We start from the raw sequence: 25,122 nt of genomic DNA on the forward strand, positions 1-25,122 counted from the left end.
CTTGCTCCTCACATTGAATCAACCTGAGTTGTAGCTGCTTTCCTAGAAGGTTCCGTGCCTAGAAGGCACTTTTGCCTTCCCACCACTTTTTTTTTTTTTTTTTCAGTTGCTATGAAGCAGAAATGCTCCAAAGTGGATTGACAAGTCTTTAAAGGCAGGGGCAGGATTTTTGTAAACACTCAACCAGTATTAACTTCGGTCATCTGATGAGATGTCCTTGCTGGAGGTTGTGTTTTATTTCAGCACAAGTGATGCCCAAGCCCTGGCCCTTAATTTAATGGAGTTCAGTTTCGACAGAAAACTCCCTGAGGGTGTTTAATTTGCAAAAGCCCTTTAAATGCTAATTTTTTCAGCTCTCCAGCCACTTTGGATTCTTAAAGGCAAACTTGCAGTGAAAGAGGAAAAAACAGTTGAAAACTAACCCTATAAAGGAGAATCAAGGACCTGTAAATATTGGGGAAGAGAATGCAAAGAATGAATCCCATCTCATCTACCCTCGTCATCCTCTCTCTTGTCTCCTTTTTGCAGACTGTCCTTAAATAGTTGGGTGTTTGAGTGGTAGAAACAGGTGCAAGTGAAAAACCTGTGTGTAATAGGAAAGCTACACAAAGCATGCTTCATATATATACCATCTGCCTCTTTGTACCCCTCCCTCTCATTCCTTCCCACTGAGAGAGGGGTCCTGGCAGTCCAGCTTGGCTTCCTATGCGAATCTGTTTAGAACTCGGGAATAATTAGCCTTTGTTGGATTAGATGCCTGTGTTTGAATGAGTGTCAAGTTTCTAGTGTCCTAGATACTACTCAAAGGTAAACTGTGTTTCCCATCGCAAAGTCAGGTAACTCGGGCTGTCAGGGTACAGGCAGCACAGAGTCAGGTGAGATGGGCAGCTCTTGCTGGCCTTCAACCTGCTGCTGTTAGTGTTACACATGCTGAGGACTTACTGCCTCCAGTTCTGAAGGGTTTGAGGCAGCCATATCGTTAAAGAAATCAAAGGACTACAATGCGGCTGCATTGCAGCAGCCCACGGGAGCTGGGTTGATAGCGAGAGAATCTGCTCCTTTCTATTTTTAAGGCTGGCAATTTTACTTGTGTGTATTTACTAACAGCAGCACAGTGAGCATAGCCGTCAACAGCAGCTCTCCTCCTACTTTCTTGTCATCTGAAGCCTAAATCTTTCACGTAACGTGTGCGAAGATAGATGTGATGTATGACAGGAAAACCTCTTGCAGGGCAGTCTTTCCATAATCGGTTTTGGTTCATAGTACAGCCAAGGAATCCAGTGCGTTACTGAGATTTGGTCCATTTTTAATCTGTGATCGGCATGTTGGAGTTACAGCCTTAATATATGTGTGTGTGTGTGTATATATATATGTATATATATCCCAAACCCTCCAAGGGTTGCAGGCTGTTCTCAGGTACATGAATATGCTGCTGCTTGTGTTTGTGTCTGCCAGAGTGGCTTCCAGAGGATGCACGGAGAACATCCACCGGTCTGCCTGACTCCACGCCTCATCCCAGGGACCGCTGGAGGTTAACTGAGAGGGACTGGCACTTGGTGGAACCGAGCCAGGAAGAGCTTGCACGGGGCGGAAAGATGGGCTCAGCGAGCCGCGGTGCCAGGCACTGCTTGAAGCTCGAGGAATGCAGGGCGTTCAGCAACATCAACAGAGCCCCACTGCTGCTGGAGAAGGCAGCGTTCTGCAGGGGGGGTAGGGAGGGGTTGTTACAGCTCCAGCCTTGCCTGCCGCAGCCGGTTTCAGTTAGTAGAAGTGTTCTTGGGCAGTTCTGGTCAAAACGGTTTTATCAGAGGAAACCACAGCACGGGGTTATGGACTCTGTCTCTGAGCTGCAGTTGTGAAGGGGGGGGAGTGTGATTATGGACCCTGGAAAAGACAGTTAAGAAAACACCCCTGATCCTGCTCTCCCTTAGGAGATGCATCAGGAAGGCGCTGTCAGGTAGGCCTGGGGGATGCTGAGCAGCCAGCTTGGTCGTTACAAAACTGAGACAATGCTTCATTTCCTTTTTGTCTACGTAGCAGCTTTTCCAGTGATTTACACCACAGCTTCTCAGGGGGAGGCTGTACAAGCCATTCTAGGAGGATTTATTTTTCACTTGTTACAGTTCTGGGGGCCATGGAGCGATAAAATGAAACAGTGGAATAGAGGAAGGAGGGTGCTAAGCGTGAGAGCTGGCTGCAGAAAGGAATATAGAGCCCATTAAAAAAAAAAAAAAAATGGAGAGAGGGGACTCCTGCTGATTTGAGGCTGCCAGCAATAAGCTCAACAGCTCTGATGGATTGGTCTTCCACAGAGGTAGCTATTGCCTCTCCTTTGCCTAATTGGAAATGAAAAAAATGTTTTGCAAAATAAACTACTGCTTAATAGCGTGCCTTCTCCCCCTCCTTGTCAGACCATCGCGCTGAGCATGCAAGCCAGCTCTCGTGACAACCCATCTCCTCGATGTCGTGGGTTCCTGACATTGTATCGCAGCCTTCCTCCGCTTCTTCCAGGGCTTCCTGCGCAGCGCTGCCTGCGACTCCCAAGTGTCCTTCCCTCCCTGGCCCTGTGCCTATCCCGGGAGCCACCTACATCCCACATGAACCCCGCTGCCTGATGTTTCCATGTCCTAGGGCAGCTGAGAACTCCTTCTGCCTACGTCTAAGGATCCAGAAATGAGGTTGCCTGGTGTTTTGGTTTTTTTTTCTTTAGCTGAAGTTAAACTCGAGTTCAGCCCCAGCTGTTTTCAGTTCCTGCTTGCAGCCTTACCCCCGCCCCGGCTTCCTTCAGGGTCTGAGCAGGAAAAAAAAAAAAAAGGCTGCAACTTTTTTCCGGGGCTTTTCTCTGAGAATTCAGCCTTCCCTGTCTGGGGAGACCCACGGGGCAGACGTGTCTTCCCCCCCCACACCCCCAGCCTGCTGCCCTGGGAAGCAGAAATCCCTGGGGACGGGCTGCCGTGGGTACCTCTTCCTCTCTCTGTCTCCCGTGTTTTCTACCTGCCCCGCTGGCTGCTGGGGGGGGGTCTCACCCTTCCCCTTCTCCATCTCCTCTCCGGGAGAGGCTCCGGTGCTCCTCCCTCGCGAGGGGAGCGGGCGGGCACCGACCCGCCGCCGTGCGAACCCCGGGGCGGGGAGGGGGCTCTGCCACACCCGGCTGCCTGTGCCCGGGGACACCCCAGGCCCCGCCCCAAACACGCCCCGCCCATTTGGACCACGCCCACTTCAATGCCCCGCCCCCCTGAGGCCTCCGCCCCGCCCCTGGGCTGGCGGCGGCGGCGGCAGTGGCAGTCGGAGCGGCGGCCGCCCCCATGTCGGGCCCGCGGGGCGCCCTGCAAGCCTGGTGCCGGCGGCAGTGTGAGGGGTACCCCGGCGTGGAGATCCGCGACCTCAGCGCCTCCTTCCGCGACGGCCTGGCCTTCTGCGCTATCCTCCACCGGCACCGGCCCGACCTGCTGTGAGTCTGGCGGCGGTGGGGGTGCAGGCCGCGCCGTCACCGGCCTCCCCTCGCCTCCCCCGGCGGACCCCGATTCCCAGCCGCGGTCGCTGGGGGTAGGAGGAGGAGGAAGAGATAGAGGATAGAGGGCAGGCCAGGAGGTTTGGGGTGCGGGGGACACCGGGAGCCCCGTTTCTGGAGGGGCTGAGCCGTCCATGCCCCTTTGTCGCTCTCCCCCGGGTGGCTTGCAGGGATCTGTGGGGTTGGAGGCGCCGTAGGGAACGGCTCCAGGCTGGCTGGCAGGGAGGGAGAGGGTCTCCCTGTGCATGGACGTTGGGGGGTTCAGGCACAGAGAGCACAGCAGCGGCTCCGTCACTTTCTGAAATAATTGGGTACCGGAATGAAGATGCTGTGATTCTGGAGCAGGTCCAGAGAAGGGCAACGAAGCTGGTGAGGGATCTGGAGAACAAGACTTACGAGGAGCGGCTGAGGGAGCTGGGATTGTTTAAGCTGGAGAGAAAGAGGCTGAGAGGAGACCTTACCACTCTTTACAGCTACCTGAAAGGAGGTTGTAGCCAGGTGGGGATCAATCTCTTCTCCCAAGTAACAAGCAATAAGACAAGAGGAAATGGCCTCAAGTTGTCCCAGGGGAGGTTTAGACTGGGTACTTGGAAAAATTTCTACACCAAAAGGGTTATCAAGCATTGGAACAGGCTGCCCAGGGAAGTGCTGTAATCGTCATCCCTGGAGGTATTTAAAAGATGGGTAGATGTGGTGCTGAGGGACGCGGTTTAGTGATGGTTTCTGTTGGTGTTAGGTTGATGGTTGGACTTGATGATCTGAAAGGTCCCTTCCAACCTAGACAATTCAACGATTCTATGATTCTATGTTTCAGTGAACAACCTTCTGAACTGGGCTTGCAGACCCGTCAAGGTCAGGGTTAGCAGGAGTCACGTGATTTAAGGCCGAGGAGAGCATGGAGGTGGGCTAGGTCCAGCCTGGAGCTAGTGCGCTGCTGTACACCCCACTGGGAGTGGTGCGGGCCAGGGAGGAGGCATAGTGCTGGCAGCTGGGCATTGGGGATGTTTCGCCTTTGCGAGAGGTGGACATTCCCACTTCCCCAGAATCAGAGTCCTGCCTGGCACAGGGACATTCCCAGCTGCCAGAAGCAGCCAGTCCGAAACATGCAGAGCCCTGGACCAGGGTGCTTCTTGCATTTGCTCCCAGCTTGTTTGCTGTGGATGCCGCAGTGAAAGCAGGAGTGGCAAATACCAGCAGGGATATCGAGCCTTGCTAGCCTCCCCCGGAAAATGGCTTGGAGTTGAGGTTCTTCTGTCCACCTCCCTTTCGCAGGGTGGCTCTGAGGGGGAATATATGAGTATCAAGAGGCAGACAGTGAGTTTGGGATTGCTTGGGGGCACGGTGTCAGGCTGGAGAAACTGGCTGAGCAGCTGGAAGGAATCTGCCCTGACCTGCTGCCATAACCCTGCGTGCCCCAGTGCTGCTGGGAATTCACATCCCGCCTGCTCTAATCTTTGGTAGCCCTTGCAATGCAGGTAGGCATTGCCTCACCTTGCTGTGCCTCCGGCGGGCACGCGCTCCTCGCCTGTCAGCAAAGCCTGGTGGTTGTATCCCCTGTCACATTGTGCTCTGGGGCTGGTGGTTTTTCCTCTGAGGTTGCCTGAATTGACCAAATCCTCTTTTATGAGCTGGCCCTGGGATGGCCCTTTGTCACGACAGCAACAAAAAAGGCTATCTCTAGCAGGTAGAAGGTTGACAGCGACACTGCTGTGGAGCTGTGGTGCCCATGAGAGGGCAAAACAGCCCCACATTCTTACAAGCAGAAGCTGAACAGGTAGGCTAGAAACCAAACTATTGCCTGATGTGTTTCAGGTGGCTGCCACAAAACCCTCAGCGTGGCTTTTGGAGACACCGAGACGTATGGTGGCTTTGCATCGCTCTGGGCCTTGAGGGAGCCAAGTGGTGGTGTATCCTGGCAGCTCCTGTGTGGTGTAGCTCGCTCTGACCGTTTAGGACAGAGCCTCTGAAAACTCTCCTGGTCGCAAGGCGGCTGGAGTGGGAAGAGGTGATTAAGGACAGGAACACCAGCAACTCCCATGTTTCTGAATTTTTTTAATTTTTTTTTGGTCAGTGGCACACCAACTGGGAACTGCAAAGCAGAAGTTCAGCAAAAGCTTACAATCAACACCACTAAAACCACCTGATGCTTTCTCATTAACCATATTTACCATCCCATTAAGCAGCAGACGCTGCTCTTGTCAGTGGGCTTAAATCTGCGCCTGGCAGATGTCCTAACGAAATGCTTCACAGGTCCTCTGCACGCGCTGTGTTGTAGAGGCAAAGCCCAGGGCCTTACAAGGACATGGCATGTTGTAGGATTTTCAGAGGGTGGTCAGAAGAGTAGCATCATTTCATCTGATTCCAGCTTCTTCAGCCTGTCCCGATTTGGAAGTGGGAAGATCGGATCAGAGGCAGTAAATCTCCTGACGGCAGAGGGGAAAAAGTGGTTGCCCTTCTTTTCTTCTAAAGTGCTTTCAGTCAGCCCGGTAATGGGACTTGGCAGGGATCTGCGAGTACGTTTCTGACCTTGCGTGGTCCTTCCTTTGTGCGGGGCTCTCCTGGCCCGGGTGAGATGGCTGCACTGCTCCCTCAAGGCTGAAGTTCCTCTGTACTCGGCTACTTCCCCGCTTCCTGCTGGCTTCCCCCTGCGTCGCAGAGGGGAGGAACGAGCACATCCATACCGGAGCTGAGCTGGAGCCCCCTTCTCTAGCTGTGTGGCACCGCTCTTTTGGCACCCTGATCCTCCGAGCTTTCTTTTGCTGCTGTGGTGGCTGTTGGTCTGTCCCCCTTGTCTGACCCTACCTGGACGCCCCCTTGTTATGCTGCTGTACTGATAGGTGACATGCTGTCGTGAAAGGCCATATGGGTAAGTGAGGCCGAGGACAGTTTTCTGTGTGACCCTTGATTTGAACACAGTTACCTTGGGATAAGGTAGGTGGCATTAGAGGGATGCTCCCCTGTCAAGCTCTGCACCAGCTCCTGCAGAGCTCTTGGAAACACTAGGGTTGGTTTTTTTTCTGAAAGAAGTAGACTGGAAGTGCTCAGTGTCTACTGAATCCAGCTAAAGGTGTCTTGAACTGACCACCAAGGATGAGGTGCGTATCTGCAGGACCCGTGTGTTGAACCACGAAGCTGAAAGTCCCTGACTCTGGCTTGGCTACTGTATGCACCTAGTTTGGTTTCACTGCCTTTATCTCCCAATCAGGGAAATGGGAAACCTGGATTTAGCCTTTGACTGCACTCCTGGCTGTGTGATCTCAAGGCGAGACATTTAATCTCTTCTTTTCCCTTGTCAGTTAAGCTGGAAGCATCCAGGCCAACTTGACAGTGGACCGTGGGGATTAATGAGTTTGTTTGCTCAGTGCTCTAGAAATGTAAAGCACGAAATTAGTGTTTACAAGGCATTTGCCGGAGCTTAGTGAAGTAAAAAGCATCTTTCAGCGTCCCAAGCTCTGCAGCCTCCCTGGAGCTCAGGGGAGGTTCTTGGCATCCAGGGGCGAGAAGAATAAGAGAGCGTGGCACATGCCTTTCGAGTGCTGAGAGAGATGGAGGCTTGAGGAAAACAGGAGATGAGAGCCGTGTGTTAGAAATGCTGTTTTGTGTCCTTAGAGCCGTGGCTTTGGTTACAGGCGGGATCACAAATCTTATTTGTTCCTTCCCATGTACAGCCTGCATTTCCCTGGCAAGACCTGGAAAGCTGAAGGGCTTATTATGCGGCACTGCCGTTAAAGTGCTCATGATTTATATTTGAGGAATCCAGGAATTTGCTCTGGTTTTAGCTGTACGGCATACCCTTCCCCCCTCCCTGGGTCTGCTGCGCTCCCTGGCAGCTGCCCTAAACCCCGGAGTGCTTAGTGGCTCTGTATGTATCTAATTAGGTAAGCACTTGGGATGTTATTTGCATGGAAATATTACTCCAGGATATGCTACGACGCTGGGGTTTGCTGAGTCAAGACAGTTGTTCAACTGGGATGGCCAGAGTCTCGCCTGTTCTTACATCCGATCCCTTGGACTGGTATGAGGAGCCTGAGCAGGGCTGGATGAAAGGCTGCTGAGATCAGGGCAAGGAAATAACGTGACATGTAGCCGCATGTCACAGGGCTGCGAGATGGCATGTTCTGGTCTTTCTGCAGAGGAGGCAGTTTATAGAGAGGAAAGGGGTATGTCTGGGGTGACTTTCCCCCACGCCTGAGGGGCCTTGCTCCTTGCACGTTGGTGTAGAGAATGTGGCCGGAGCCATGGGGATGCTGCACAGCAGAGCGGCACGTGGGATGGTGGAGACCATCAAGGTCCTGCTTGGCTTGTTCAGAGAGGGAGCTGGAAAATGCTGTGGAGAGGAACCGGGTAAACTGTGGTCCCCGGGGCATTGTACTGATGGACTTTAATACCTCAGTAAAAGCTCAGAGTCTGCAATTCTGCATTAGGAAAAAATTCTCCTTGTATTCCCTTGCTCCTTGGTAGTCCCCCTGTTACCTCTTGAGCTTCACGTTCTCTCTGCTGACATCTGCTTTCCCAGGCAGATTTGCCTTGGTTTACTAAAAACGGTTTGGTTTGCTGGAGCAGAGTGGAATGAACATGATGTTTTGTCTGTCAAAAAATACTATCCCAGCCCAGGCCACCAAGGAGTCTTCGAGCTTCCAGCTGCACCACTCCAATATCCTGAAAGTGAGGGCATTCAAAATTAAGGTCATGAATGTTTAGGGGGCAGTTGATATATAACTTTGCTGTCATCACTCCTCCTGTGTTCCCAAGCTGGTATTTTCTTTAAAAGGAAAAAAAAAAGAAAAAGGCAAGGTTAAAGGAGTTCTCTAGGAAAAAAAAAAAAAAAAAAGACTTGGGGAAAAAGCGTCTCCCATCTAGTGGAACTTCCATCTTCCATCCAGTGGAAACTAGTCATAAATACAAAAAAAGGAAAAAAGGCACTAGTTTTCAGATCAAAGCGAAGGCTGCGGCTGATGCCTTTTCTCACCAGCATGTAGAGAGGGAAAAGCTGCCATATTTTGAACAGGCTGAGTTCTGTGCATGTGTCTGCTTGAGCTTTCAGAAAGGTGCTTAACACAGAGCTGAACATCCAGCCCACCTTCTCAGTGTCTGCCGCCTTTGCTCCCGCAGCAGCGAGCAGCTGCAGTTCCGTTTGTCTGGGAGGAAACGGCACCAGCAGCCTCTCGCTTTTGAACGGAGGAAGTGTAATTTTATGGTGTCACAGGCAGCTGGGAAAATCTTCCTGAGCTCATCACGGACTTCCTCTGCAGCATCAGGAAAGGCGCGCGAGGGGCTTCGAGAAGGGGCCGGTTGGGCTGCGGTGCGGCACCGAGGCGAGTTGGCTCGCTGTTACAGGAAAAGGCAATAAAATCCAAAGGGGGATGAAGGAAGGGGGATAGAGGAAGGGAGGCTCCCACAGCCCCTCTCCATGGGCACACAGCTGAGGATTCACTGTCTGGCCTGATTCCTGCACACCGCCTTCGGGGTGAGGGGGACACTCTCCCCCTCCCCTAATCTGAATTGTCTTTCTGGGTCGGTCTCCCAAGCCTTAGCACCTCTCTCCAGGCCATTGGGGTGGCTTCAGCTGACCCTAAACCTCTCTGGGCTGTATCTTCCTCCATGAATCCAGCTCACGGACACCCCAAGCTGCTGCATGAGGGGTTTTTTTTGGTAACACAGCTGAGATCCTTGGCAGGAAGGAGCTGTAACCAGTTTAGCGTGATGCTGTTTTCACACATTATACCCACGCGCGCATGCAAGAGGCATAACCAACTCCTTCCTGTATTTCTCCCCCTCTATTGAAAACCTGAGGGCCGCTTTAACCCTCTGCCCTCTGCTCCTCTGATGAAGGCAGCTAGTCAGTCCCTGTGGCCAGGCTGATTTGATCCCCCAGAGGGATCCAGGGGAACAAGTGAAATGCCACAACATGCCCAGATCGGGAACTGCTGGTGTTCCTCTCTGTGCCCTGAGAGCCTTGCGTTTGGCAACCTGCCTCGCTGTAAAGGCTGTGGCCGAGGACAGTTTGCTGTGTACTACAAGCGTTGGGGGCTGCAAGCGAGGACAGAAGTACAGTTTAAGACCTTCTGTATCACCCTAAATCCTGGGGTGACCTCAAATCCCTTGAGGTGGTGCAGGGGGGTTTGTCTAAGGACCTTCATGAGAGGGAGAGATCTAGCACAGGCGGCTCTTTCTACTGAGATGGGGTATCTGCTTCCCCGTCTTCCTGCTGTTGTGCTGGTGGCCTTGGAGGGGCAAGTTTGAGGTGACACGCACCCTTTCGTGCAGCAGTGTTTGGTGCTAATTGGAACATGGCCCTGGTATTTCAGCAGCCTTTAACTGTGAGGGCAGAACAAGTAGGTAACGAGAGACGAGAATAACATTTTCATTTCCTGGCCACCACCCATTTGGGACTTGCTTTCTTCTTTTGATTATAATTTCCCTTTAGTTTCTATGTCCCTTTTCAACCTGAAATCCGGTTTGCCAAGGTTTTGTTTATCTAGGGTCTTATATGTTGAGTTGTAATGCCCCAGGAAGGCTGGTTGTCCTAAGAACCTGCATGTGGTGGCATTGGGACACTCTTCCTCTACATCGCATGTGGCTTTTTTTGTGCTTTCTCATTTCAGAGACTTTGATTCCCTCTCCAAGGATGATGTCTACGAGAATAACCGCTTGGTAAGTCCCCATTATGCTGTACACAAAAGGAAGAAGGGACATTAGAATGACTTGATGGAGGTTATATATTTTGGGAGGACTTCGTGACAGTGGTGAGGGGGTGAGAAAAATCTGTGTTTGTAAGTAACAAGCAGAAGCTTCTCTGGAAACAAAGGAATCTGAAACATCAGCTTCCAGTCTGGACTGAAGAGAAAATAAGATGGTTGTCCTGGTAGTTGCCAAGACAACATTTCAGGTGAAGATTAAAATGGTGCAACATCTTGACCTCAGCTGTTCTAGACTTGCAGGCAATGGAAGCAGGAAGCTAATTTTACTCCAGGCATAAGTGGAGAGGAAGGTTGTGCTGGACCTTGGCTGGTCTGCAGCATTCCCCTCTTGCTTGTGACAGCTGGAGCCAACAGCAGAAGTAGGCAGTGAAAACAGGAAGATGGCCAGCACCAGGGGCTAGGGGTAGGACAGAGCAGCAATAGCCTTGCTATTTTGCTGAGAGAAAGACCTAATTGCCACAGGTTCCATCTGACAGTCCGTGGAGAGACATGGGCCATCACCTTCCCAAGATGAGTTGAGCTAAGTCATTTGGGTTTTTGGGATTAGGGCTCTCCAGTTGGGTCCTGGTCATGCCCTTTCCTAGACCAACTGGCCCCTTTCAGCCATTAGCAGCTATCTTTTCCCATTCAAGAGCCATGCAACAGGTTTCTTGCCTAAGCTGGGGTCTGTCATTGCTGCTTGCTTGCAGTCTTATGACCAGCAAGGCTCAGTCTGGACAACCAGCTTAAAGCTGGGCTGAGCAGACCTGGGTGCCCCCTGTGGGCATTTTACACCCCGACTTACTGCAAATAGCCATTTTCATTTATTTCTCCATTCCTTTTCTTTAGATCCCACACCCTGCACAGCATCTTGTGTTCCAGAGGCCAGGCACCCTCAGTCTTTACCCACACCCTGTACCTGGTACCTCACCATTCAGTGCCCACACCACTCCCGTCCTCTCCTGACTCGCTTTCTCTTCAATCCCTGCCATAGTCGTGCGTCCCCTTTCTCTCAGAGATCACTGTGGGTGCGCTGCCCTTGGCACAACAGCGGGATGGCTGGTGTATAACCAGTAATTCACATACACCACTAAGTGGGAAGCTCTCAAACAGTTATTTTCTTCCTTCATGACTTCCTTCCAAGTAGTCATATATGCAGTTGTAGGAGCTGTGTGCTTTTTATCACAATGTCCTTGTCATTTCAGCTCCCCGAGACACAGAAAAGCACTGAAGTAGCCTCTGCATGGCAGGCTGCTGGCTGTTGAACAGAGAAGGCTATGTTAATGGTGGGAGGGGACGATGTGGCACCTCAGAGCATGAAAGGATGGGCTGGGTCAGTGTTTCTGTGGGGTGAGCATTTGGGGCGGCCACGGCTACTGCTCAGTAAAGCTGGTGTTTGGCTGCATCATTGGAATTATCCACCAACCCTCGGCCCTTCATGGTGCCAGCTGTTTACTGGGCTCTTGCATGAAGCAGTGGTGGTGTGCCTGTTTCACGGGTTGAAGAAACACTGGGTATTTTTCCAGTGAAAACAGGCCTCCTGAGAGTTACCCTCGCTGTGCCAGTGCAGCAGCCGAATGCCAAGACCCCTCAGGTGGGAGTTTCACTGAATTTCACTGAATTTTTTTTTAGAGTTGGAAGGGACCATCTAGTCCAACTCCCCTGCTGAAGCAGGATTGCTTAGAGAATGAAGAGTTCTAGGGGCACAGGCAGCTGAAATCACTTGAAGGAAAGGGCAGCTGCAGCAACTTGTTCCCTTGCTTTTGATGCCACCTTTGCAGTCAAGCTGCATGTCTGGGAGCCTCTTTCTGTCAGAGGTGTTGTAGGCTTACTACTTAACCTTTCTCAGGGTCTTTCCAGCTTTATTTCTCTGTTATTTGTCAGAGAGTATCAGTTTTCTCTCCTTACCATCTCTCTCTACTGTTCCTGCAGGCCTTTGAATTGGCAGAGCGGGAGCTGGGCATCCCAGCCCTGTTAGATCCCAATGACATGGTCTCCATGAAAGTCCCCGACTGCCTCAGCATCATGACTTATGTGTCTCAGTATTACAACCATTTCAACAACCCCAGCCAAGGTGAGTGTCCTCCCACCCCTTTGGCTTCCAATTTGGCCCCACTCGAGGACGGGAAACCGAGCATTACCTTGTCCTTCCTCCTTCCTATGGCAAATGGGAGACGTGTGTGTTTGTGGGGAAAGGGGGGAGGAGTGGGTAGTACCTGCCACTCCTGGTTCTTGCTGGTGAGAAGGGCCTGGAATGTTGAGTTAGAGTAGGATGAGGTTTCACAAGAGGTGGGGAGTGATTTAACAGCTCAGGCTGCGGAAAGAGGAACGCCTTGTTTCTCCTCCCTCTGCTCTGCATTCCTGCTGCTTGGGTTGGGCCACCACCCCTGGTGCTCATCAGACCCCTTTGTCATCTGCTTTAACCCACTAACATGGGAGAAAGCTAGATAGGCAGCCTGCCTACCGCAGCTAATTTTTATCACATCGACAAGTGTAAAGCAACTGGAGGACAGGAAGGGGGGCCAGGGTGGAGTGTCTCACATCAGCTCATCTATCCTTGCAACTGCAACCTGAACTGAGTGCTGCTCTGAGACAGCTCTTCCAGGACATCCCTCCTGGGTGGAGACAAGGGCTCCAGGTCTCTTCTGCTCTGCTCTCTAGCCACAACGTCAGATAAATCTCTTCCACGTGCGTATACTTCTCCAGAGATACTGGCCTCCCAGCCGAGGACTCCCGCTGAGGGCTGGTGTGTGACTGCTAGCCCTGACAGGCAAGGGATGCTTTGCAGACCTGCTGACAGCCCGGAAGCCCTGGGGCCCAGCGTGTCACAACAATACATCAGCAGCTACCCCGGGTGCTCTGGGCTTTAAGCGTTGCTTAGGGAGTCGGTTACAAGGAAGCCAAGCAGCATTTGATGAGTAAATCAAATCACAGTGAGAGCCTGGTGTCCCTGGGCCACAGAAGGGGATCCGCAGCAGCGCCAGGCTCTCTGGCAGCCTCACAACCCATTATTAGATTGTGTTTGTCCCTTCCACCTAAAATAGGCGCTGAAGTGTCGGGAGCAGCAATTCCTGTCCTATGTCACAAGGATAGATGATTTTTTTTTTTTTTTTTCCCCCTCCCCTTCGCCGACATGGGTGGTGTGAGTCACCGCTCCTCTCGGTGCTTGATCCTCCCTGCCTTCTGCCTCCAGCCAGAGTCCCTCCGCCTATGAAGCGCTCAGCTGCTGCCTCCTCGCCTCCTCTGCTGTCCCACAAGAAGCCCGTGGCTGCGGTAGAGAGTCCCCCAGCACCACAGGTACCTCTTTTCTCGATTCAAAGCTGGCCTGGGGCAGTAAGTGCTTCCTGGGCTGCGCGTGAGGAGATGGGAGAGAGTCCATCACAGCGGGATGGATCTTTGCAGGGGGCTACCTATGTATTTCGGGGTGGGAGGGTTGTTTGGGATTTTGGTGCCTTGCAGGTCCCATCTGAGAGTGATTTCTCTCTAGGAGTCCATGGACTGAAGTTTGTCCATGGCAGGCAAGAGGTTGGGCAGATTTGGTGCCAGATGGTTCCTTGAGCCACCCAGGGCACAAGCACCCTCCTTCGTATGAGAGGATAACCCTGTAGATGAGGAAAGAGCAGGAATGTGGGATTAGGAAAGAAAAAAAGGTGCCTTTTTCTTTCTTGGCCCTTTGTTTCAGGTTTTAGCAGATGTCTGGAATGGCACATTTTCCAAAGAGAGGGGGTTCCTCTTGCAGGTCCCTGCTGCCTGGAGTTTAGATTAGTCCCTTCCAGAGCCCTTCAGCCCAAGATAGGGGCAAGGCAGCTTTGGGAGTTGCCCCTTCTAATTTGGGAAGAGGCAGCCTGCCTGTCACTGAACTCAGGGGCAGCTGTTCTGTGCCTTGTCAGCCTCTGAGCTGTGCCACAAGCCCTCAGTGACAGGCCTCGCACAGGGAGCAGCTGCTCTGGAGGAGCCATGGGCTGGGGAGCAGCTCATGGCCCCCATCCTGAGCTCCCCATGTGTTGTGTCTCAGGACGATGCTCCCTCGGACCCGTCGGAGCAGTCCCAGCGCACCACGCTCAGCAGTACCTGCGCAGCCTGCCAGCAGCACGTCCATCTGGTCCAGCGCTACCTGGCCGAGGGCAAGCTCTACCACCGCCAGTGCTTTAGGTATGTCCTGGACAGGCTTGGTGGGGTGGCTGCAGTCCTTGGTAAACTGGAGGTGTTTGGCCAGCTGCACCCAGTTTTTGTATGTCCGTGTCCTTGGGCAACACGGAGCATCGATGATAGTGTCTGAAATGATACTGGAGAGGATCTGTTTGCCTGCCAGTCAGTCCGAGAGGTCCAACTAGCCCCTTGTGTCCTGCCCTATGCTGCTTGACTCCCCTACTCCCTGCCTCCCCTGCTCTCTTGCACTTTCCCACATCACTGACTTGGGATCCCAGCCCCTTGTGCTTCTCTCACCTCCATAAACCAGGATGCTCTGCCTCTTTTACCACCTGCCTGCCCAGAACCCCCACCACCACCTTCCAAGGATGTCTAAGCCAGGATATCATCCTACAGACCTCCTTCCACCTACAGTCCACATCCTCAACTGGATATACAGGCTCCCACGCTGCTTGGGGTGATGCTGAGCTCTCAGGGGAGCGTGTGGAGAGATGCAGACTGTTACCAAACTGAGGAATGAGGGATTAGACATCAGCAGCTCTGTGGTTACTCCCTGGGTGCAGGTCCTTACCTGCAGCACCTGTGAAGTCATTTCACTTTGCTTTCCCTGCTCTGATGATGAAAGGATGGGATTTCTCCTGTGGGTCACAGGACAAGAGCTGGCAAGTGGGCAGCTGGCACATGAGGACAGAAATATTGAGCCACTGGGAAGATATGCAAGGTCTCATTCACCTGTATAAACAGTTCCTGCCTAAGCCAGCTGGGGATGTGTCACAGAAACAGCGTTGCAGGAGGGGAGCTGAGCTGGGGCCCATCAAGCTTCCCACCTGCAGCTGTGGCAAAAGCAGGAGCTTTGGGATGCAGGTGCAGCATTGCTCATGGGCCAGGAATAGGAGAGGTGCTGTGTCTGCCTTGGAACAGATTCATGGCCCTTCAGCCTGAGCAGTGACATCCCTGTAATTTTATCTTGAGTGTTTTGCCTCCTTATGCTTTCCTTGTCTTTTTTTTTTTTTTTTTTTTTTTTTTCCCCTCTGCTGATTCATGGGCACTGTTTGGTCAGGAATGTCCTGTGGCAGCATTTTCTATGGATTGAGGGAGATAAAACCAAAACAAACCTCTTTCTTCCCTTGCCTGAACTTGCCACCTCTTCATTTCATCATACCCCTTCTCTCCAGAGCCCCTGCGTCCTCACGCTTCTGCTCTACATTTCAAAGGAAACCCCAGTCAACTGGACACCCAGGGCAGAATTCCTCACCAAAACTATCTGCTTGCAGCGTAGGGCAGCCAGCTGCTGTGAGCTGCTGTGAGCGCCAGGTATTCAGACAAGAAGGAACAAGCTTCGTTTTCATGGGAGTGCTTGATCAGCCCCTTGCCCTTGGCTCCCTTTCATGTATGCCATCCGCCTCCCTTCCCAGGTGGAAAAGGGCTGACTTGGTTGCCAGTGCTGCGCATTACGCTTGCGCCTGGAGGGCTTCGTTAGGGAGGATTCAAAGGCTCAGTGGGGAAAGAGTGGATGATCCAAGGAGATGTGGCAGACAGTGAAGGATGGGGAAGCTATTAGCCCTGTTTCAGCAGACAAGGCAGAGTGTAAGAATGGCCTTACTGTGTCATTCCCTCATACTTCCAGCCAGATGCCCTGACCCTGGTGGGGGCTGTGGTCAGCACCAGCGAAGATGGGTGCGAGACCAGGCTAGGCTTGTACACTGCTTCTCCTGACTGCTCTTCAAGCCTCTAGTGCAGGGATTTCCTGAGTTGAAAGTGGCATAATTTTATTTAATACTCAGAGTTTGGGGGAGACACAGCTCAGAATTGTTTTATTTTTTTCCCCCACAAATGTGTCTTATGGTTCTTTAACCTGTCCTGGACCCTTGGCCCCCTCAAGGCAGCCAGTAGCCTACCTGTGCTGTTTCTGAAGCAGCTGCTCCCCAATGCCAGATGATACTTCTGTTTCTTGTCTGTGAATGGTTGATCCCTCTCCCCTTGTGATCTTGCAGCTCTCTCTCCTGTCCCCCATCAGCTTAATCTTTTCCAGGAAAACTGTGGGTTTCTACTTTTCTATGTCTGGAAACCCTGCCATATCCCAATACCAGCTGTTGCCCTTCCACATTTATTAGATCCTTTCTGAGCTGAAGGAGCAACCCAAATGCACGCAGTATTTGAGTTGTGAACTCCCTGTGGGTTCATACAGTGGCATGGTGACGCTTCTCTGTTCCTCTCCTTTCCTGAGTGACTTCCCCATGACCGCACGAGGATTTAGTAGCGGGGTGGCAACTAACTCCACAGCCCTGCAAGGATCTCCCAGGTGCGGTGTTTTCTCTGAGGGGCAGGATGGAGTTCCCCATCTCACAGGGCTTTCTCTTCTTGTTGGCAGGTGTAAGGAGTGCTCCAGCACGCTGCTCCCGGGGTCATACAAGCCTGGGTCAGAGGCAGGGACTTTCGTCTGCACGCAACATCGTGGTAAATTGACCATGAGTGGAAAGACGGACAGGAGGCCCAGCCCAGACCGACGGTCGCCAGAGCTAAGAACTGAAACTGGGGCGGGCAGCGTGGGTGAGGATGCTGTCCCTGCAGGAGCGGAGGTGGGGAAGGATGATGGTGACTCCCTGGAGAGTATTGCAGAGACCCGTGTGCCTGTGGAGGGGCTGGCCAGCCCAGTGGAGAAGGACAGCACGCCCAGCAAAGCAGAGACAGCGGTGCCCCTTGCCCATGCAGGGAGTGGGGCACCCATCTCCCAAACTCCCCCCAGACCTCCCCTTCCAAGCAAGCCCACGATGCTCCCCCAGGACAAAGCGATCTCACTGGATGGACGGCTCAGAGACACACGGCCCACCCCTGCCCCAAGAAGGGCCACTGATGCGTCAGCCCTCTCCCCTCCAACCTCTCACCCTGTCCCCCGGCCCAGGTCCACTCTACAGGGCGAGGGCAGTGAATATGGGCCTGGCATGGTGAACGGTAAGAGAGCACAGTGGTGGCAGGAGTTACCCTCCATTTCTGCAGTAGCTGAGGTGGTTGGCTGCAGGTTGGGTTAGTTTTGCTCCTTCTCTGCAGCCTGACACCCTTCTGCCTCCTAATAAATCTCAGTCTTGAACACCAAGCCTTCAATTGTCAGCCATCCCCATAGCGGGAAGAGCAGCACTAGGTTTCACGCCTGCCTGCTCCCTTGTAGTTCTCTGGAGCTCTCAGGGTGGTGCTGCCAGCATGGAGGGAAGGTAGCAGTGCTAGAGCAGTTCACAGGTGTGGGGACAGAGGGGGTGGGTCAGTTCTCCAGGTGCACCTCCAGGCATGGGGTGGGGAGAAAAAGCCAAGGGGGATGTTTGGGGTTGATGGACTGCACCAACTGTGGGAGGAACGCCATGAGGTCTTCAGAGAGTGGGAATAGCCAGCCTTCCACAGGTAGATGCATAATAAGTGCCTCGTGTTGACTTAACCTCTTTCTTCATGTCCTTTTGGTGTTGTGACAGTCTGACCCTGTGTCTTTCTAGGTAGGGTACCTGAACCCAGCCCCCCTGTCCCAAAACCCCGAGGGAGACCCTGCTCCTCCGATCGGTAGGTCCTTCTGTTCACAGGTCACCTGCAAACCCCATAGCGAGGTGGGGCTGTAGGGATGGCTCAGCTGTGGTTTCCTCTCCCACCTCCATTAGCCCCTGTTCTTTGGAGGATGTAGACTATGATCGAGGTCCCTTCCCTTACCTAACAGGTGCCCAGTACAGTTGGGCTGACAGTGTTTGTCCATACCCCCCGGGGTCTTTTTCTTTTAGGGTTTGTAAAGAATTTGGGGGCTTCAGAAAGGCATTTCTGTGGCATGTGCAGACTGCCAAGTGCCTTCTGAAATGGCCCTGCTTGTGGGTGCTGAGAAGGGGACACTTGTCTGCCTCATGGAGGGTTTGTCCCAGGAAAGGTCCAGTGCAGGGATGTTGTGAGTGCCCAGCTGCAACCTTTACACGTCCTGGGCTCTTACTCAGACCACTGACTTTGGTTCATTCTTCCCTGCTGTTGGGACAGAGGTTGCACAAGCACCCCAGGTTTGGAGTGGCAAAGGCACGGGTGCATGCAGCAAGTGATAGCCGCTTTCCCAATGAACAGAGATTCACTGAGCCGTGGTGCGGGCCTGGAGAGGTTGTAATATTCAGAAACCAAAATGCTGGGCCCGGTGGGTGAGTCGGGCAGGCTGTGCTTCCCTCAGGGCCGTAGGTTTGCCCATGGAGAACGAGACACTTTGTGTCTGGGGAAGACCAGAGCTACCCTTGGCTGAGAAAGCTGCTTCTGCATGGGAGACATCCTGCTCTGTCCATCCTTTCCCCTGAGGGTGAAGTCTCTCTCCTGTGCCTCACCCTCCCAGCTTGTCTCTGCTCCCTGCCACCTCTGTCTCTCTTCTCCCAGTGCTGGAGCTGCTGCAAGAGCCAAGGACCCACCATGGATGGCCTTAGTGCAAGCAGAGCCCAAGAAGAAGCCAGCTCCCCCTCCTCCCCCAGGCAGCAGCCATGAGACACCAAGCAGGACTTCAGAGGAGGAGGATGGGGAGGGGGTGGGGAAAGCCAGGAGTGAGGAGAACAGGCCTGATGTCACAGAGCCCAAATCATACAACCCCTTTGAGGAGGAGGACGAGGAGGAAGGCGACAGTGCTGCCACCCAAAAGTGCACGCCTGAGCAGGAGCAGAGCGAGACTGCTGCCAAGCCTCTCCACCCCTGGTACGGCATCACTCCCAACAGCAGCCCAAAGGCGAAGAAGCGGCCAGCTCCACGAGCCCCCAGTGCTTCCCCACTAGGTGAGCTTCCCCCCACCCTCTTATCCCTCCTCCGCAACCCCTGTGCAGGCATTTGGAGGCTCCCCCTTCCCAGGGCACCTCTGCACCACCCTGGCAGGCCAGGCCTTTAGGAGGGGATGGTTGTGCTGGGATTTCTGTTAGCCATGTCCGCTCTACCCCCTGGAGCACAGCATTTGCAGGCAAGACCTTTTCTCTGCAGGGTCCCATCTGTCCTCTCTGAAGAGAGACAGACAGTGGTTCCCTTTGCACTCATGACTGCCCCCAGTATATACCACTCTCCCCTTCTCTCCTGGCTGGCACCTCCTTCCTTCCTGAGCTCTCCCTTTGCTTTGCAGCCCACCACCCTATCTCCAGGCTGTCGCACTCTGAGCCATCATCTTCCACCCCGTCTCCAGCCCTCAGCCTCGAGAGTATCAACTCTGAGAGTTCAGCCAAGGTGCTGGGTGAAGCAGATGAGGCCTCGGTTCCCAAAAGCTCTTCCGAGCCCACCGTCCACACGCCGACAGCCACCAAGACCTCTAGCACTGACATGCCACTGGCCAGCGTCTGCTCCAGTGAAAGTCCTGCTGCCCCAGCCAGCCTCTCCACCAACTCCTCCTTCTCCTCCAGCGAGCTGGCCAGCTTCAGTGGGGAGGCACAGCCCAGCACACCACATGCAAGCAGGAGTATCTCCACCGGCAGCTTAAAGACCAGCCCCAGCCGGCTGCCTCCCAAGCCTCCTGCTGGGGCTAGCCCTACACCCATCCTCTTGGCTTCAGATGGAGGTGCTGGGAGCCCTAAGACCCCCTCCTCCCCCAAACCACAGCTCAAGGTGAGATGGTGACCTGCCTCCTATCCAGATCAGGGTTTTTTTTTTTCCTGTCCATCACTCGGTCACAGTGGGGATCATGAATCTAGGCTTGTCCTTTAGTTAGGTTTGGTGTGTGACCCCCGGAAGCAAGCCTCAGGCGTGTGCTCATTAAATGGTGGCTCTGCTCGTACTCTGCCTGCCCCACATGCTAGAGAAGAGGCAGGATGTTTTGTGGTCAGAGGAAATGGGAAGGGAACCGTGAAGGAAAGTATTTCAGCATCCTTGTTAGAGAGAAGCTGGGGAACTGATGCCAAACAGGAGCACGGCTGTTTTTCGCCCCATGGCTAGGCTGCTGGTGGAGATCAGTGCTGCGTTGCTCCTCTAGGAGGGTGTGGGGCAAACCTTAGGGCTGCCCTGTCTGCTCAGTCGCAGCTGTTGGGATGCTGTATCCCTTCCCTTTCCTGGACCCTCATGCATCTCCTTTTGTCCCCTAACTCCAGTCTTCCTGCAAAGAGAACCCCTTCAACCGGAAGCCATCGCCTGCCGCCTCTCCCTCTGCAAAGAAACCTCCCAAGGGCTCCAAGCCAGTGCGTCCTCCTGCACCGGGTCACGGCTTCCCCCTGATCAAACGCAAGGTAAAAGGGCTCTTGGGAGCAGGGGGGCAAAAGCCAGCTCTGTGCTATCCCCAGGGCAATAGCTGTGTACATGCACCCTGCTGATGCAGGTGTGGGTGGGGATGGCAGCAGGTGGCTGTGGCTGAGGAGAAGGATGGTGTCTAGGCTAGACCCTGTTGATGGCACCCTTTGCTCCAGAGTGGGGTGGAGATTTCGGATCCACACTTAAGTAGAGTGTTCTGTTGTCCCCCTCGCCCCCATTAGCGTCAACCAGCCTTAAGGTTACCCCTGGGAACTGGAGGTTGATGGTAATGGAATTCTCTGCCTTGCGGTTTGGCAGGTGCAGACAGATCAGTACATTCCCGAGGAAGACATCTATGGGGAGATGGATGCCATTGAGCACCAGCTGGACCAGCTGGAGCACCGTGGGGTGGCCTTGGAGGAAAAACTTCGCAGCGCTGAGAATGGTACGTGGGGTGGGCTGTCTGTGGATGTGGGGCAGGACAGGACTCTAGGGCTGCCCTGTATCCAGCCAAGGAGATAGCAGTGGTGACTTCCTCCCTGCTGATGCTGGGGTTGGAAGAGCACAAGGGGCTGTGCTTGGCTCCAAGAACAGTCACATCCATACCCTGGCCATGGAGATGTCCCTAGAGTGCAAACAGGTGGGAGAAAAGAAAAGGTCTCTCTGGGGCATAGGAACAGGCGGAGGTCAGGTTTTCTCTAGCTCAGAGTCCCTCTTCTGGCTTAGCAGAGCCCATTCTGCTGCAGGGTGGTGGGATCCTGCAGGGGTGGGGATGGCTCTGAATTGTCCCTTTGCTTGGCAGACAGCCCTGAGGACAGCCTGCTGGTGGACTGGTTCAAGCTCATCCATGAGAAGCACATGCTGGTGCGCCATGAATCAGAGCTCATCTACATGTAAGTGTGTGCAAGCATGTGGGGAGACACTGATGCCCTTGCGGGGACCCCTGTCTCAGCCCTCCTGAAATTGTGCTTCCAGGGGAGAGCCTCCCACGGCCTCCTTCCCTGGAGAAGGGAGGGAAAGAGGGCAAGTAGACAAATGTATCCAAACACACTCAGAACTGACCCACTGCAAATCACCAGAGCCTCTGCAGCATCTCCTCCAGGAAGGCCTTGAACAGCCAGGGCTGGTCCCTACTGGTGCTTGGCTCCCTGACCCTTTGGCTCTGTGGGATAAGGCTTGGTTCTTTCCAGGCTCACCCCATACCTTGGGATGACGTTCTGCCTCTCTGGAGCCTTGCAGTGGTTCCTGGCAGTGCCCCCTTCCCTTGCAGCTTCAAGCAGCAGAACCTGGAGCAGCGGCAGTCAGACGTGGAGTATGAGCTGCGTTGCCTCCTCAACAAGCCGGGTAAATCACCACTCTGGGTGCAGTTACCTCCAGTTTTCCCCTGCGTGTCACCTCATGGATGAAGAGAGACAGATCTTTAGGGATGCCAGCACAATCGGCAGGCTTTAGAGCTGCTGCCCCACCTCATTGCATGCCCTAGCCTTGTGCAGGGATGGGCTCCTTTGGTCCCCATGGGATGCCACCTACAGGGCTCTCCCTCCGCAGCACCGGTAGCCCCGCTTGCCCTGCAGCACGCCAGGGTAGCAGGGTATCCTGCTAGAGGATCTCTGCCCCCACAGCTTTGGATTTCAGAGTTCCTTCAGTCATTTAATTGCCTGTCTTTCCTCGGCGTTTGGCTGGGTAGAGAAGGACTGGACCGATGAGGACCGAGGAAGAGAGAAGGTGCTGATGCAGGAGCTGGTGACCATCATTGAGCAGAGGAATGCCATTGTGAACTGCCTGGATGAGGACCGGCAGAGGTGAGTGAGGAGTGGGATGGGCTGGAGAAGTGTAGCCCATCTGACTTAACACCACATGAGTGTCTTGTGGGGGTGACCCAAGATGTCACAGTTGCTGACGTCTCTCCCAGGCTTCCCGATTCTTGTCTATTTGAATGGCTTGTGTGGGAAAGACTGGGCAGGACTTGGCAGCAGGTGGGATTTATCCTGCTGATAGCAAATGCTCACAAGACAGTGATGGATCTGCCCCTCCATGGCTTATAAGTAGGAGGTTCTCCAGCCTTAAACAATACAGCAGCTGTTTTCAGGGCTGAATTGCTGACCTATTTCCCATTCTTTCTTTCAGAGAAGAGGAGGAGGATAAAATGTTGGAAGCCATGATTAAAAGGAAAGGTAAGAAACAGTTGGGAAGTTTTTTGGAGTGATGTTTTCACTGCTGACCCCAGTGAGGGGCAGCATAAGCCAGTCGTGAAATTGTGTGCAGGAGGAGAGACTGAATCTATTCTTTGTAGACTCTGGAGCCTTTCATTTAGGGCTGTTAAAGTTTGGGGCACAGTTGTGCTGCGCACCCCTGTGATCACAGAAAGAAGTGTGCATACAGTGGAGGGCTTTGATTCATGGCTCTCACCCTGTTGCCGTGCATGTGTGTGTGTGTACAACCATCAGCATCCTGCAGTAACAACCTCCCTTTGCAACCCCAGAATTTCACAAGGAGACGGAGACCGAGAGCAAGAAGAAAGGCAAATTCAAGCCCATGAAGGTGCTTAAGCTGCTGGGCAACAAGCATGACTCCAAGAACAAGTCACCCAAGGAGAAAAGCTAGAGCAGAGGAACACCAGCAGCGGGGGGGTTGTGCTGCCCGACTGCCCTGTCCTCTCGGCAGCTGGCCGGGATGCTGCCGGGAAGGGGGGCTTGTCTCCCTCTGCTCCCCTTGCCTCTCCCCCCACTCCCTCCCCAGGCACCGGAGCTGCTGCCCCAGGGAGACGCCAGCCCTCTGTCCGGAGTGGGGGTGTCTGACGAAAGCGCTCCCCTTCCCGAGGCTGACTGTCCCCTCTGTGAAGCCTTGCTAACGAAGCGGGAAGAGGATGGATTCGCTGTGCGGATACATCGCCCCATTGCGTGTTCTTGTTATTAACTGAGAAGCAAGCCAAGGAGTTTGTGGGAAAACTTGCACTAACTGCCCCCCATCCCTTCTCCCGCTCTAACTGTGACAGTTCCACGTGCCTCTGACCTCTGCCAGGAGGGGACTGGGCCTGCCTGTCCCTCCCTGCCCGCCCGCCCACTCTTGTCCCCTTCCTGTCCCGTTTTTAACTTCAGGAGAAAACTCTGGCATTAGAATCAGGATTCTTTAGGTTTTACTGGCCTAAACTAAAATGTTAAGAAAACACTCCCGCATCACAAGGCTCTAGAGCCACAGCCAAAAAAATAACTGGTGCCCTATTTATTTTGAGCTGTCCCCTCCCTCGAGCACCAGGGCTGGGTGGGCTCCGTTACAGGGCTGAGAGGACCCAAGGGGACGGTGTACAGCTGCCGGGACGCAGCTCACTCTCCCTACTCAGGACATCTTACCCCCCCACTGCTGCTAAACACCGCTGACTCTGCTGCCTTCGGGGGGAGGGAGGAACATTCCTTTTCCAGGCAAGGGCAGAAAAGCTCAAGACTGACTCAGTGCCGGCAAGGGACACTAAGCTTGTGCCCCTGCTTACCAGTGCCATCCTTGAGCTGCTGGGGAGAGAGGCACGGTCACAACTGACCTTTACCCAGCTTCATCTGTGTATACTTTAAAAGTGTGCAGGGGTTGGCTGGTTACTTTTTACACCTTTCCTTTACTAGAGGAACTCAAACCCACCCTAAAACTTTTTAAACCCCTTATTTTATTTGTCATGTGTGTGTGCGTGTGTGTACAATGGAGGAGGGAATGGGGGGGCGGTGTTCTTCTAACCATCCCTTCTTCCTTCCATTTTTGTTTCCTGCCTTCTCCTCCAAGGCGAGGAGCTATTTATTGAATTATTGGATCAGTCTGAATTAACGTTTCATGGGTGTCTGGTTGGTCAGCTGTTCATCATGCCTTCTCAGCAAATTAGACATAACCAGCCCCCAGCAAACTGCTGCAGTCCCTCCTAAAAACCCAAGAGGCTTTAGCCAAAAGGCTCTCGGAGCCGTGCCTTGCAAGGGGGCTGGCGTAGCATTCTGGAAAGGGATCCTCATTTCCCAAAAACCTGAGGGATCCGAGCCCCTCCTCAATCCCAGCGTGGTCCCCGTGGCTGGGAGGTGACAAGCTCAGCCCCACGCTGGTGACACCATCTCGCTCTTGCCATGCCCCAGGCAGGCTGTAGAGGAGCAGTGGTAAAGAGAGGTGGAGATCATAAAGCACAACTTCTCCAAGGAGAAACAAATCCGCTTTAGAGCCTGCTGTTGCCTCACTGTTGCCAAAGGCCATCAGGATCACTGCAGGCTGACACCCTTTGGCCCCGCACCCGGTCAGAAAACTCTGATTTGTAAATTATACTGTACTAACTCCATGACTTCCATTCACCTGAACAGAAATAAAAGAAACCATGGATTTGAAAACTGATTGCAGCTTAGGTTTCTGCTTCTTTTGTGCCCTCTTGCTGTCCCAGGGATAGGGCACACTGCCTGGCTTTGGGGAGTGGCTGATGAGTACTGCTAAAAAGCAGATGATGGGATCTGAAGGAAACTGGGAGGCAGACTTTATGCTGGGATTTACGCAGGAATAGCAGTGCATTGTGCTCCAGCCTGCTGGAGGACAGAGGTGGGGGTTATTCATGAGGTGAGCAAAGAGCCACTT

The 25,122-nt window shown here is 53.5% G+C and overlaps 1 protein-coding gene across 1 annotated transcript; it reads left to right on the forward strand.

The window, feature by feature from the left end:
• Positions 1-3,305: 3,305 nt before the first annotated feature.
• On the forward strand, positions 3,306-24,887 carry MICALL1 (MICAL like 1). The gene is made up of 16 exons (XM_074168526.1): positions 3,306-3,451; positions 10,117-10,165; positions 12,124-12,265; positions 13,385-13,488; positions 14,207-14,343; positions 16,712-17,292; positions 17,823-17,886; positions 18,721-19,106; positions 19,442-19,917; positions 20,397-20,531; positions 20,851-20,977; positions 21,335-21,425; positions 21,803-21,876; positions 22,220-22,334; positions 22,660-22,706; positions 23,015-24,887. The coding sequence occupies exons 1-16, from the start codon at positions 3,306-3,308 to the stop codon at positions 23,134-23,136; spliced, it is 2,796 nt and encodes a 931-aa protein (XP_074024627.1). The 3' UTR covers positions 23,137-24,887.
• Positions 24,888-25,122: the final 235 nt, after the last annotated feature.

This window comes from Numenius arquata, chromosome 2 (genome assembly GCF_964106895.1).
Source record: "Numenius arquata chromosome 2, bNumArq3.hap1.1, whole genome shotgun sequence".
Taxonomy (NCBI): Eukaryota; Metazoa; Chordata; class Aves; order Charadriiformes; family Scolopacidae; genus Numenius; species Numenius arquata.

Bases quoted from the DNA above. Each gene is read 5' to 3' on its own strand.
- MICALL1 (XM_074168526.1), top strand. From the start codon at position 3,306: ATGTCGGGCCCGCGGGGCGCCCTGCAAGCCTGGTGCCGGCGGCAGTGT. The intron at 12,266-13,384 runs GTGAGTGTCCTC...TTCTGCCTCCAG, and splicing joins TTTCAACAACCCCAGCCAAG to CCAGAGTCCCTCCGCCTATG. The intron at 17,293-17,822 runs GTAAGAGAGCAC...GTGTCTTTCTAG, and splicing joins TGGGCCTGGCATGGTGAACG to GTAGGGTACCTGAACCCAGC.